This window comes from Hibiscus syriacus, unplaced genomic scaffold (genome assembly GCF_006381635.1).
Source record: "Hibiscus syriacus cultivar Baekdansim isolate YM2019G1 unplaced genomic scaffold, ASM638163v2 tig00111095_pilon, whole genome shotgun sequence".
Taxonomy (NCBI): Eukaryota; Viridiplantae; Streptophyta; class Magnoliopsida; order Malvales; family Malvaceae; genus Hibiscus; species Hibiscus syriacus.
Window position 1 is genome coordinate 6,405,479 of NW_024062980.1, and position 15,699 is coordinate 6,421,177.

Below are 15,699 nucleotides of genomic sequence, written 5' to 3' on the forward strand. Positions count from 1 at the left end.
TGCTCCAGTTGGTTTGGAGTGATAGCACCAGTGTTGCAGCTATGAGTGCCAATACTGTGTTTCATGCTCGATCTAAACATGTTGGGCTTTTTGTCCATTTCGTTCGAGAGAGAGTTGCGAATAGGTCGGTTTGGGTCAATTATGTTCCCACTCGGTTTCAACTCGTGGATGGCTTCACCAAGCCACTTTCTAAGTCATATTTTCTTATTTTTCGACAAAAGGTTAATGTTGTTAGTAGTGTTGAGTCTTGAGTTTTAACTAAGTAGGGTGAATATTAAGCAAATAAAGTTGTGAGCTGAGAGTTATTAGGATGTAACCGTGACAATTATGATATGATTATCGGGGTGCATGGGTTGCGTGAGTTGGATATTTGAGGTGCATGGGTTGTATGACCTGATGCCTATATAAGATAAGTCATGTCACTGTGTGTTGTAGTCTTTTTCACATAATAAAAAAGAAGATTTGAAAGTCAACATTGAGGGGGGAAAATCATTACAAACTTTCAACCAACATTTTAATCTTTATACGTTCAGAATCAAATAAAAGTTGTGTTAAAAATATCACAAAAGATAATTATAAGACCATCTATAACCTTCAATTTCTTGAATTATCAAATTATATATTTGTTTTAAAGTTGCATTTACGATTCATAATCTTATATACCTCCCGATCCGGAATGAACATGTATGACATTTTAATTATTACTATATTTAATTTAATCATGATAAAATTGATATTATATTTTTACTAGCGAATATAGATGCAACGGAGGACATAGAAAATGAAGATGCTTCATCAGGTCGAATATCTTTAACGGCTTAAGCCCCCTTCAAGTCTTCCGAAATAAATGGTACAGTTATTATTATATTTTCATTTCTAAATGCCTTTTTAACTCTGAAAATTCATTTGAGTTCTGATTTTTAATATAATCACCCTCATGAACAACTTGCAATTTGAAAATTCTACTTGAATTTGATTTTTATCACTTTTAATAAAAACAACTTTTATCTAAAGAATTCCACACAAATAAAGACAGCAATATGGACATAAAAGGATGCTTTAGGTTTTTCAGCAACAACATGATCTTATTTAATACTGGAAATTCAGGTTTAATGTACATGACATTGTCGAATGCAGAACATGAACAAGCTGAAGTAAACAGGTGTAAAGCTGTTAAAGAAAATTAAACGCCAACCCATAGAGAACCCAACTGTTCAACGATAAATCACCATGAGCAACAGCCACTGGTTGCAGTGCCAGTTTCCGAAGGATTTTGTTTGAAGATGTTCTTTTTCACTCCAGATGATCCCTCGGCCACGAGACTTGGTGTATCCAATATCTGCAATCCAAACATAATCCCCAACAATGTTTTTTTTTATAGGAATTGAAGGTCTCGTTAAAAACCTCCTTCTTGATTAAAGGAGCTTGTAGAAAAGCTCCTTAATCAGCGGAAGGAGGAAAAGAGTGCCTTAAGATTTCATTAACCATAAGATACAACCAGATCGCCACCCCTACATAAACAAACAACCGAAAACAACCGAAAACAACCCTATACAACAACACTAACACAGCGAAAACCATCTTAGCTACAACAACCGTCACTAATATGACTGACCAGTCTTAACACCTAAACATAGCCCGGAAACCAACACAAAAACAAAACAACTAAAACAGAATCCGAATATCACAACTGACTCAATCCAAAAAAGCAAATTCAAAAACAAAAGCCCTGAGCTTCCACACAATAAGAGTACAAAAAGCAGCATCCGCCTTTCTTCCTCTTCTTGCTCGACTTGTCGACAGAGACCATCCGAAACCCCCAACTCCAAATCAGTAAACAGAAAAGAATCAACTGAAAGATCCAAAACTTCCACAGCCATAATGTTCCGATATCAAAACCACTTTAAAGCCTTCAAGATCAGAAAAAAAAAACTCCCCTCGATGCACCTTCCTCTGAGTAGTCTAGCTTCGACTTTAATGAGGCTTCCTTTGGTGAGCCGAAAATTTTTCTTGAAAAATTCAGAGAGAACTAAATATGGCATTTCTCTCCTCCAAAGCTCTAAGTTTCTGACTCCCTTCCAACATGGGGAAATCAATTAAATAATCCTTAGATCTTTTGAATGCACACTTATTTGTAAGGCCCACATTAAACTCATCCTCCACCACCTTTGAATCTACACGTCCATCCAACATGGGGAAATGAATAGAATAATCCTTCTTTCCCTCAAAAACACGTGCAGGCTCATAACTTTTCCTGTTGTCTTCTTCTGCCCCTCTGTTCATGAACCAACACTTCCTCGTGTACCACCACTTTCTCAGATTTCGATAACCCTATCCTTGACCAGCAAGCACTTCCTCGTGTACCACCATTTCCTCGGTTTTCGATTGCCCCATCCCCTGACCAGCAACAATATTCCTTAGACCCATAATAATATCCTCCCCTATGTTCCTTTCCTCTTTATCCTCACCCGACAAGTTACTGCCTCTAATTCTTTTCTCCATACACCATAATAGCCTGTCTTTATCCTCCGAGCACCGCTCGGAAATCATCTCCTCCGAAGAGCTCACGAACCTGCCTGATTCCTCAGCACAAACCACCTTCTCTGGAGGCATTACTGACGAGTCACCAACTAGATCCCCCTCCGTGGAAACTGGGTAGGCAATTTCCTTATCCATCAAGGACGAATCTACCCAGACAGATTATGGGCTGAAGCAAGGTTCAAACTCAGAAACATATATTGAATAGATCCAATCCCCAACTTTCAAAACTATGGATTCTTCCACTCGAGCTTGGCGGTTCGTAACGATCTGAATCAAAGCCCTATCAAATGAGTCGGGATTTAAGGTCCCTTCCTCGATGGAGATAAGTTCTCCCCATTTGTCTACAATGTTTCTAAAGGTTGGATGACTCCACACAGATGGAGGGATCTCTTTGCACGAAAGCCAAGCCCGACGGCTACTGCATTGAAGCTTTTCCGACCACACTTCCACTTTGTCAAAGCAGTTATTCAATGCCCTAATCTGATTATTTAGGGTATAATCCCTACTCTTTTCATCTTCAAAAATGATTAAAATTGCTAAACCGCCTAACCGCATAATCTTCGGACGTAATATGTCTTCCTTGTGCATAATAGCCAACTCTTTTATTTTTAAAAATTTTCTCCACCAACCTACCAAGCAATTTCTGAGAGTTGAGAGCTTATCATCGGCTACAACACTGACAACGGGAGCCTCTCAACGACTATTACCCTCCACTTTACCCTTGGCCTCAACTAGTTTTGGACCAGAAAGCTTTTTTCTCCAGAAAGCATCACGAGGTTGGAATCTCACCATGAAAACTCTAATCATAAAACCTTGAATCCTAGATCTATCAGCACAATTGATAGCCTTCGTCGCGTCTTCCAATCTGGAGAAATGAACAAAACCAAACCTACTTCCTCCCTTGCTCCTTTTATTAGGGATGAAAGAATCAACGATCTCACCATATCTATCGAAAAAAAAAGCCTAAGACCTTGATGATGAAAAGACTCAGGAATATTGACGATGATCACCGTAATGCAATTACTCTGAACAGAACTTTTCACCCTACTCGCCATACTAAAAATTTAAAAATTGAAAACGCCTAAGTTAGAGAGAAGCTGGAGCTTCTCTCACTAACCCAAAGGTTGTTGCAAGATGGGTGTTTCTTATCACAACCCTTTTCTGTAGCAAGTAATCCCCAACAATGTTAAATGAACTTATCTAAGTACGTGTTACATATAGCACGCTCGCAAATGTTGGTCAATATTTATCTCGAAACAGCATAAGTGAATTACCTTTAAGACAAGCTCCTCAAAGCATTGTTCCACATTGACTCGTGTCTTCGCACTGCACTCGAGGAAAAGGCATCCGTATTTCTGAGCAAAGTCAATGCCCTCTTTTTTGCTTACCACTCTCTCACTTTCCTGTATACATGAAGGAGTAGACGAAGCTAGCGCTTAAAAGGGAAAAACTTCTTCTCTTAAATAAGTGATCAATGACAAAATCATTAAGACAACAGTCAAGAACTAGAATAACACTGAAACATAAAAACAAACAACCCTGGTGAGAATAAAGGACATAACCACTCTTTAAATCACACCTTATCGACTTTATTTCCAACAAGCATCTTGATGCAGTCCTGATTTGTTGAGTACAGATCGATTTCTTTAGCCCATATGTCAGATAGATTCGTAAATGTGTCTCTACGTGTCACATCATACACTGTAACAGTACAAACATAATACAGTTTATAAATAAGCCAGCCGTGTATTTAAATGCGCACGAACAAGGAGTCCCTGTCTTATTTGAAGGGAATACCTAATGTAAGCAATGACGTAAGGAAAAGAAACTTCATGGATGATGTGAATCATTATTATCACAAGATCTCATGGATTGATATGTTTACTGTTTTCTAACAACACGGATACAAATCATAACAATTGACAAACAAATGTAGCCGCAAACAAGAAACGAATGAAGTCCATACCCATGATTATCCCTTGAGCTCCTCTGTAGTATGAACTAGTTAGTGTTCTAAATCTTTCTTGTCCAGCTGCATAAAGCAGAGATATGAATAATTATAAAACAATTTAGTTTATTCAAATCGTCAACTCATTTTACACAAGATAAACAAAATGTTTAAAAATATCAAATTCTACAATAGAAGATATGAAAGGAGAACAAAAACTCCTCCCACATAATTCACAATTAAATTTACAGTCAATACGGATAACGGAAACCGGTTGGGAACTTACACCTAGACAATCGTCTCTTTCAGATTAAATTTTAGTACCAACTACCAAGTCAAAACCACAAATACATACATATAAATCTCTACAAAAATCATGATCAAATACATAATGCATTCAATTGTGCTCTAAGAACTCAAAATAAAAGCAATAACCATTAAAATTTCCCCCAATATCTAATATACCTTCTATCTTAATCATCAAAGAAGAATATCCACTACACTACTAATCAGGGATGGGCCCGAGGGGTGTTGGGTGCGGTCGCACCCTCGAAATTTCAAATGTATTTTCCATTGATAATCTAATTTCACTCCTCTGAATCTCTAATATAACTTCAAAAATAAAATTCTACCTCCTTCCTACTGCTAATAAACAATGGGACATGAAAAAAAAAGAGGATCAAAAAACGTTTTACCAGTGTCCCAAATGGCAAGCTTCAGCTTTTTCTCTCCAACAGTAACGTGCTTCACCTTAAAATCCACACCTAGAGAGTAAAAAAAAAACCAAAATCATAATCAGACATTCTTCAATATTAATAAAACAAATTAAGTAGAGGAAAAAAGGTCACCAATGGTGGGATTGAGTTCCTCAAAGTTATCGGAAGTGAAGCTCAAGAGCAGAGTACTCTTCCCCACACCCGAATCCCCTATCAGTAACAACTTAAACAAGTAGTCAAACTCAGGTTGACTCGTCGACGATGACTCCATCTTTTACAATCGTTGGTGTTGCAATCTGGATCTGGAAAATAATGGAGAATGATAAGATGTGTTTGTTTCCAGAGAGAATCAAAAGCATGACAGAAGTAAAGTGTAAGAAAGAAGAATCTAAAGTATTATTTTATGTCGGTCTTTAAATAAAATAAGCCGTTTTCTTTTTCTTAAGCCCGCCCGTTTACGTGTTCAAGCGGTTTGGGATTTGAGTCGGTGCGGGATGGAGTACGCTAACTCCACCCCTTTAAAGCTGTTGATCGATAAGCGTCGGCTGATTTATTCTTCCATTTGCGGTGAAATTGCTGCATAGGTCCCTTTAATACTGCAGTAGGTACTTTTCTAATGTTAAAAAACCTTTGAAAAGGGCCAATTTTGTAGAGTTCAAAAAAAATATTGTTAATATTATAATGTCAATTTAATTAAAAAATGTAATATCAATTTAAATTATGATATAATTTTAAGTAATGTGACATGTTTATTTCATTTATTATAATTAAAATATTTAATAAATAAATAAGATAATTTAATATTATTTTTTAATTTAATTATCGATATTCATTTTTTTAATTAGTTAAATCAAATTAACATTAGGGTAAAATACATCATTTATCACTCAACTATCTTTTCACTCCTATTTTGGTCACTAAAGTTTAAAAAAAATTAATTTAATCACTCAACTTTGAATTGTCCTTGTTTTAGTCACTCTACGATGATACAAATTATTTTATTATAATTTTCATATGATGTGGCATATTTTATTTGTATTTTAATACCAATTATAACAAAGATTAAATTTTAAAAATACTAAATTATACCCTTCAAATTTAGATCCAAACATTAAACCTCAAATTACAACATTCACCCTCTCATCCTCAACAGCCTCACCCTACCACTGTCAAATGATAGTTCATTGATGACCCCACCCCACCTCAACGATCTCAGCCCCAATCACTTCTTCTTCCCTTGTTAAGCCCTAATACAGCTAAAAGACTTAACAAAATTGTCATATTATTGGATGGTAGTCGTTGTCTTCTACACTGTAATCTCTCCCTAGCTCATTGGTTATGATCTCTCTATTGTCAGTCTTCGACTGTAGCCATCACATCAAATAACACACTTACCTCATTTTTTCAGTGCTTCCACATGTTGAACCCAAAACCCCTTAACGTTGCTTGCCCTTGCTCTTGTGAAATTGTTTGGGGAGGTTTTTTGATGGCTTAAGTTCAATGGGTGTTTATGGGTTGGAAATTACGAGAGTTTGAAGAGTTTGATTTCTGGCTTAGGTTTATAGTGTGGTCGATGAGGGTGAAATTTTAGATTTGACATTTCTAGATTAAGGATAATGTGTAACACCTTAATTCGATCTTACATAAAGATTAACAGACTATAGTCTTACACGGGACCACCGAAGTGGCTAACCCAAAAATTTTCTTTCAAATAACCATAAATCATTCATTTAGAAATATTATTCATGAAAATTATAAATAAAACCCTAAAATAGTTAAGTTGCAAAAGTTAGGAGCTCCCAAAATACATCTCCAATTAATACATATCCAATGTTTCTAAAGTTGAGTTGCGACATAGTACAAAAGGAGTATATGAATAATACATTCCCTCTACAAGACTCAAGATGTACTGTGATGCCTCAGTAAATCTGGAACGCTGATTGGCGATAAACTCCTCGAGAAATCTTCTAAGAATCTTTGCACGGAATAACATTCTGAATGCTGAGCTCACAAGCTCAGTGCCACACTAATAACTATATTATACTACATGTATTTACTACATAAGCATGCTAGTAGGAAGAGGTATGAACATACAAGAACACTAATATACAAAGTTGAGGTACACATTATGGTGTGGTCGAAGGGTTCTGCATCTTGGGACGCACACCCCTCTAGCCTACCTATAATAGGTGAGATCCAGAACTGCATCGGAAACCTACAACCGACCAACACACTCCTTAGAGTCTTGGGGTATATGTGCCCAACTAGCAATTGAAGTGCCTTGGAACTAGCTGAGATATATCTGGATATTCTAAATATGGAAGACGATTGTCATACTACTAGAGTAACCTAGGTGTTGTGACTGTTTCCTGAGTATCACACAATGACTAGTTTTGTTTCATCTTAATTCATATCATTTCTAATTGTGGCTGCAATAATTAACTATTCTCACTTGTAGTTTTATTTAGTGAAGTTCTAACACTATTAGACCCATTCCAAAAACCCTTGGTCAAATTGGGTTTCTTACCCAATTTAAGATGATATTACCGATATTAAGCCTTTTAGTATCGATATTGGTCATTGAGTATCAGTACTCACCCTTAGTACATATACCAAAACTGGCTACTAGAATTTGAGAAAGCTTGACAATATTGATACCCTTATTTGGAGTATCTATACTTTTTTACTAGGGTATTGATATCATCACGAGTATTGATACAAAAATCAGGTTTGATGTTTGGGAAATTAAACTCAGTATCAATACCCTTACTTAGGATATCAATACCCCTTCTTTGAATGGTATCGATACCCCCATGAGTACTAATACCAAAACAAGCTACTAGAATTTGAAATCCAAAAATGGTATCGATACCCTACTGTTGGGTATCAAAACCTGAAGAACAATATCGATACTCGATGAATAGGTATTAATACCATCGGCCCCTTATTTTAGGCTATCTGAAGAACAATATTGGTATTGTTCATCCAATATCGATACCCAAACTCATAAATACTCTTTTTTGAGCGCGAAAATGATGCCCAACTTTTCCTAAAATCCCTACTAAGGCCATAAACTATTATTTAAGTCTTATGCATGTTAAGAGGTGTCATTATAGGCCAATTTTCATGTAGAATAACACCATAAACTGAAATATACCATGGATGCACTTATATGCTTCATAAACTCATGCAAACCAACCAAACACATCTAGTGATCTACATGTGTTAGAGATGAGTTAGAAATGTGTTACCTTGATTACTAAGTTGCTGAAATAAGTGATAGCTTCTATTTCCCTTTGCTTTTGGAGCTTTCTCCAATTTCTCTCACTAGACAAGGATTAAACATATTAGTTACCAACTTGATTAAGATCTTATAAAAATGTTTAAAGGGTTTCCTAAGGATTAAATCCCCAAAAAATGTTTTAGAACAACATGGGTTTTTAAACCCCCACTAAAACCTTTCCTCCTATGGTTTTTATGAAAAAATAAGGAGAAAGAAGGCTTGATTTGAAGCTTTAGTGGAGAAGATTATGATTTTTAGCTTTAGAGTTTTGAATAAGACTTATAAGGCACTAAAGTTAGCTCTTTTCCTCTAAATACTAGAAAAACTAGGGAGAGTTTAAATGGGAAAGAAAACAATAGTGAGGAAAAAGATATATAAAGCACTCACTCTTTTTCTCCTTAGCATATGTTGTTGACATCACCCTCTATTAATAAAATTCAACCTTTGAATTCATAAATGGTATAATTATTCCCTTGATCCCTCAAACTTTAGTCTCAACTCAAAAATACTCTTTTAATATCAATTGGGCTCAATCTAGGCCCAACCAAACTCAAACTTACGTCAAGCTTTCCTACAAGGCTAATGGGTTATCCAAAACCCTCTCGGGTTGGCCCAAAACTATTAACTCAAGATTTGGTGCGTTACAACTCTCATCTCCTAAGAAGAAATTTCATCCTTGAAATTTACCTAAATATAATAGGTGAGGGTACTAAAGATGCATGTCTTCCTCGGTTTCCATGTTGTCTCTTCGGCACCATAGTTCCTCCACAAGACCTTCACCAGGAGGATCCTTTTGTTCATCAGTTCCTTAACATTCCTCACCAAGATTTTAATCAGTTCTTCTTCATAGTTCATGTCTTGGCTCACCTTGATCTGTTATAAGGACAGGATATGTGAATGGTCTAAACAGTACCTTCTAAGCATGGACACTTGAAAGATATTGTGAATGTGTTCTAACTCTAGCGGTAAAGCTAACCAGTAAGCTGTAGGTCGAGTACGTCATAAGGTCTAATAAAACGTGGGGTCAACTTCTCATTGTGAACAATCCTGAGTACCTTCTTCCATAGTGACACTTTCAAGAAAACTTTGTCCTCCACTACAAATTCAATAACCTTGCACTTCAAGTTTGTATATGTCATTTGTTTATTGGGGGCCTCTCACAATCGACCCTGAATCAATCGAACCTTCTCTTCGATCTCTCTAATTAAATCGGGACCTATTAGCTTACCCTCACTGAGCTCTATCTAACACAAAGGAGTCTTACACCTACAGCCATGCAAGGCTTCATATGGAGCTATCTGAATGCTTAATTGATAATTATTGTTGTAGGAGCACTCTACTAATGTGAAGTGTTCCTCTTATTAGAGTATGCCCAAAAAACAATCATAAGATGATTGTTATGATACATTTTATTTACCGATTGTATACAATAAAGGTATTCCCACTATTATTTTCAGTTATAATCTATGTCTAAAATAAACTAAAAATAATAAAGTCCATATAATAATATGTGTTGAACTATGTTTTAATATAACAATTTATGGCAAAATGTTTTTGAACTTGAATTGAATTTATTCGAAGTTTACAAAAAAAATTCAAAGTCCATTTAATTTGGAATTGAGCACAAAAATGTTTTATGAATAGTATTGTACTGTATGTATAGTACCGGTACTGTATCAATAGTATCGATACTGTGTGAACAGTAATGAACAGTACCGATGCTAAAAACATCGAATGTAAAATGTGTATCGATACCTCTACAGTGTACCGATACACTGCTACAGTAATTTCAGCCCAACGGTTATAAAATTTGAATTTTATGAAGGGGTATCGATACACCTTAAAAGTGTACCGATACACCTTGTTCTAGGAAGTTTTATTTTGTAGAAAATGAATCCCCAACGGCTCCAAAACATCCCCAACAGCTATATACGACTTCAAACTCATTCTAACTTATAAATACATGTTCAAGACACTTGAAGAACATAAGAGAACAACTATCCAAGCAATCAAACACAAGAGAAGAGTTTTTCAATCTTATTTTTCTGTTCTCTTGTAAATATTTGTTCTTGTGAGCTTAATTCTTGTAAACACCTACCTTTGAGAGGTTTATTTGTTTACTTCTTTTATCATTTTGTAAAGGGGAAAGGTTCTAGCTAAACCTGTGTAAAAGCTAGGGAAAGGTTATAGTTTATCCCGTGAAAAACTAGGGAGTTATAAAGGTTATCTCTTTGTCCTGTAAAAAGAAAGAACAAATTAGTGAATTTGTTGAAAAATCCTTGGTGAGGAGCTAAGGTAGTGGGTGTAGACTTGGTTGAGAAGTCGAACCACTATAAATCGTTGTGCAATTCTCTATCTTTCAATCTCCTTATTCTCTAAACACAAAAACCATTCCAACCCCTCTTTGCAAACTATTTCGATTTTCGATTCGAGCTTCCACAAATCCCAACAATATGATTATTATTAAATATCCTCAGTCGAATATTATTATGGGTATGGACAATAATAATATGTTTAAGATTAATGTGTTATTGATTGATGACAATGAGTTGTCATTGACATAGAGATATCATAATTGATACATTAATTTATTGTTATAGAACAATGTATTAGATTGACATTCCATGAGCATATATCTTAGATTGTTATGTGATGGTCACAATATTGCTCATGGTGACAACTATATGTATGATCCTCTGACTTGAGATCATTACTATCTCAACATATATCGTTGTATGTTTTGACATAATTAAACAAACTCCGTAACTGGTTGCACTATAAAGATTGATATTAAACATATCTCGGTATGTGTCGTGGGATGTGAATGATTAAGATAGGATTTGTCCTTCCTACAAAATAGGAGATATATCAAGGCCACTTGATTGAGTGAGACTAGAAATGCATGGCCATGCTTGAATAAGTTGATATGAGATATCAAAGATTATTCATTGATTATAGTATACTCTAAATATCAAGAATTAATAGATGGGACATACAAGTGTGATTATTCCAAGACTTGTGCCTATCCTAGATATAAAAGACAAAATGATGTAGTACATAAAAGAGTTAGTCACGAAGATGATATGTCGAATCATGATTTCTTGTAACTTAGGTGACAATGATATATTACTAGATGTCACTCATTGTTTGTAATATTAGAATGGTTCTAATAATTACTACTAATGTTACAATAACCTACAGGGTCACACCCTAGGGTTGAAATGAGCAAATATTAAACGGATTTTATTGTACAATTTATTTTACAATAATTAAAAAATATAATTAGAATTAATATATGTATATTTGATATACATATAATTTAATTGTCCTGAATATAGTAAGTAAACATTAAAAGAATGTAATTCGAATTATAACTCTTTTAATGAATATTTAATTCGAAATAATTAAATAAGATTTTAATTAATTCAAAATTATAAACCCTAAAGGTCAGGGTAACTCATGTATAAAAGGATAAAAAAAGGGTCTAGGAACCATTTTTATCTTTTAGACGATTTTCTAAAAATCATTTTGAAAAAGTGAAAATATTTGCTCCCAATCAGGTGAACTGAGTAGATGCCGAGATGTTTTCGTGGAGGCTTGCAATTCGAACTGTTCATTATCACTATTAACGTTACTACAATCTTGATGTTTTTCAAGGAACCAATTTAAGTAATTGCATCCCTTCCTCTCAATTTTGGTTTTATTGTACATGGATCATTGTTGATACCGTCGAGTTTGTTTCCTCTACACCGTGGGGTGCACCGACGGTCCCAATAGTGGTATCAGAGTCACTTGTACAACCCGGATTTGGGTTAAAATTCTTGGTTGATATGATATGTATAAGATGCATGATTGTTTTATTATTTTTGGCAAGTATGTATGATATAATTGTTTGATTCAATAACATATGTTAATTGGTTAATATATTAATCTGTTAATCCATTTAATGAACTTTACAATCAGTGTGTTGATACAAGGGTTTACGATATTCATATGTCAATTGTTGATATGATGATCATTGGATTCGTGATAGCAGATCATGTCTGGCAGAGAAACAATGATTTTTCCGATGCGGGAAAACCTCCGGGGATTGAAAATCTTAAAAACATGATTTTGTTGATAAATGTTATCAAATCGTGATATTTTTCCATAGAAACAGTGAGTGTTGTTTTCCAAAATTTTTGACCGACCGCTCTGATGTTGCCTACCGCCTCAAGGGGCTTGTAGGCCCATATTGGTAATTTTAACAAATGTGTAACAATATATATATATATATATATATATATATATGCACAGTGCTTGACATGCATGGTTATAATCCCTTTTAATTTACAATGGTTGTAATTTTAAATGCGACATGTGTGTCGTGCCTTTCTATACTTCATTTGTACTTATCTTCTTATCTTACTCCCTCGTATTTAAAACGTTTCTGAAATTGTAATATTGTGAAGATTCAAATGAGAACCCAAATGGACCTGCTAAAGGCGAAAAGGTGCTTGAGAAGCAATCTTAGTTTTTAGGATTCTTGGTTCTCCCATTGGCTTGGGATAGTCCACCTTGGTTAGGCTATAAACATTGCATTTATTTAATGCTTTAGGTCTATCATATATGCGATGCAATGAATGATGTATTAGCAATCTAATAAGTTGATGAGATCAATAAGGGCCTAATAATAAAAATAAATAATGATGAGATAATTATGAAATCCCTCTAAATAATCTAAGTTAACATTAACCGTCCAATATTTACCATCGTTAAGTCTTCGATCGATCTTATGTGGGTTTTGCCAAAACAATGGAACATGAGTCTATCTTAGTTAAATGCGAAGAGTAAGCAGTTGATGTTCATCGGTTGAAATATTGGTAATAACTTAGCTAGGTTATTCTAATAGGATTAGAAACCTAGAGGTTAAGTATTTGGATAAGTCAAGAGATGATTTGAACAAGAGTTGTTCACCAAATGGAGGAGTTACATGAGATGTAATTAGTAAAGTGTTACTTACCTAAATAACCAATACCCTAAAAGAAAAGCCAAAGATGATTTAGGAAAATGGTGAATTATGGATCCTCACTCACTAGAAAAAATTTTGTTGAAATTTTCTGAAATTAAAATGAGAGGGTTTTTAATTTTGAATAAAATAGTGATAGTATTTTGTAAATAAAGACCTATTTATAAAATTTAAATTCGGTAACTACTTACTTTAAATATTTTCATTGTTGTAGATTTAATGGCAAACAACGCTTTATCACTACGATCACTCCCTGAGAATGAGAAGTTGAATGACATAAACTTCCTTAATTGGTTTCATAATTTGAGAATTGTTCTAAAACTAAAAAGGAAGGAATATGTCATTAAAGAACCTATTCCTAATAAACTGGCATCTAATGCTTCTAGAGCTGACAAAGACAAGTTTAAGAAATATATGGATGATATGTTAGACGTGGGATGTCTAATGCTTGCCGCCATGACTCCTGAGCTTCAAAATTAACACGAGGACATGGTTTCATATGACATGATTCAAAATTTCAAAGAAATATATGAGGGGAAAGCACGTAAAGAGAGGTATGAGACCTCTAAAGCTCAATTTCAATGCAAAATGGCAGAGGGATCTCTTGTAAGAGCTCATGTCATCAAGATAATGGGCTACATCCAAACGTTGGAAAAGCTGGGATTTCCTCTCAAAGATGAATTGGCTACATATGTTATCCTGCAATCGTTGCATGATAGCTTCAACCAATTTATCCTTAATTTCAATATGAATGAAATTAATAAGACCTACCACAGTTACTAGGCATGTTACGAACTGCTGAAAGTAACATGAAAAAAGGTTGGCAAAGCATAAGATGATTGTTATGATACATTTTATTTACTAATTTTATTAAATAAAGGCAATACCACTATGTTAGAGTATGCCCAAAGACCAATCCTAAGATGATTGTTATGATACATTTTATTTACCAATTTTATTAAATAAAGGCATTACCACTATTACTTTCAGTTATATATATGTGTCTAACATAAACTAAAAATAATAAAGTCCATATAATAATATGATTATTATTAAATATCCTTAGTCGAATATTATTATGGGTATGGACAATAATAATATGTTTAAGACTAATGTGTTATTGATTGATGACAATGAGTTGTCATTGACATAAAGATGTCAGGATCGATACAAGAATATATTGTTAGAGAACAATGTATTGGATTGACCCGCCATGAGAATATGTATTGGATTATTATGTGATTATTATTAAATAAACTAAAAGATAATAATGTCCATATAATAATATGATTATTATTAAAATATCCTTAGTCAAGTATTATTATGGGCATGGACAATAATAATACGCTTTAGACTAACATGTTATTAATTGATGACAATGAGTTGTCATTAACATAGAGATGTCAGAATTGATACATGAATATATTGTTAGAGAATAATATATTGGATTGACCCGCTATGAGTATATGTCTTGGATTATTATGTGACAGTCATGATATTGCTCATGGTGACAACTATATGTATGATCCTTAGACTTGAGATCATTACTATCTCAACATATATTGTTGTATGCTTTGATACAGTTAAATGTACCACGTAAATGGTTGCACTATAAAGATCGACATTGAACATATCTCAATATATGTAGTAGGGTATGAATGATAGAGATAGGATTTGTCCTTCCTACATAATATGAGATATATCACAGGCCACTTGATTGAGTGAAACTAGACATGCATGCCATGCTCAAATAAGTTGATATGAGATATCACATATTGATTATAGTCTACTCTAAATATCAAGAAATAATAGATGGGTCATACAAGTGTGACTATTCCAAAACTTGTGTCCATCCTAGATATAAAAGACAAAATGATGTAATACATAAAAGAGTTAGTCACAAAGATGATATGTCGAATCATGATTTCTTGTAACTTAGGTGACAATGATAAATTGTTAGATGTCACTCATTGTTTATAATATTAGAATGGTTCTAATAATTACTACTAATGTTACAAGAACCTACGTGGTCACACCCTAAGGTTGAAATGAGAAAATATTAAACGGATTTTATTGAACAATTTATTGTACAATAATTAAAGAATATAATTAGAATTAATATATGTATATTTGATATACATATAATTTAATTGTCTCAAATATAAGTAAACATTAAAAGAATGTAATTCGAATTACAACTCTT

General features: G+C 34.1%; 1 protein-coding gene across 2 annotated transcripts; it reads right to left on the bottom strand.

Annotated features, from left to right (window-relative positions):
- Nucleotides 1-1,041: 1,041 nt before the first annotated feature.
- Nucleotides 1,042-5,612, bottom strand: LOC120152722 (ras-related protein RABC1-like). 2 transcript variants are annotated; one of them, XM_039164881.1, is made up of 6 exons: nt 5,338-5,612; nt 5,185-5,253; nt 4,508-4,573; nt 4,121-4,242; nt 3,816-3,944; nt 1,042-1,339 (listed from the first exon to the last, which is right to left on the bottom strand). In XM_039164881.1, the coding sequence occupies exons 1-6, from the start codon at nt 5,474-5,476 to the stop codon at nt 1,226-1,228; spliced, it is 639 nt and encodes a 212-aa protein (XP_039020812.1). In that variant the 5' UTR covers nt 5,477-5,612; the 3' UTR covers nt 1,042-1,225. The 2 variants fall into 2 exon arrangements, with proteins under 2 accessions (XP_039020812.1, XP_039020813.1); XM_039164882.1 differs by lacking the exon at nt 4,508-4,573.
- Nucleotides 5,613-15,699: the final 10,087 nt, after the last annotated feature.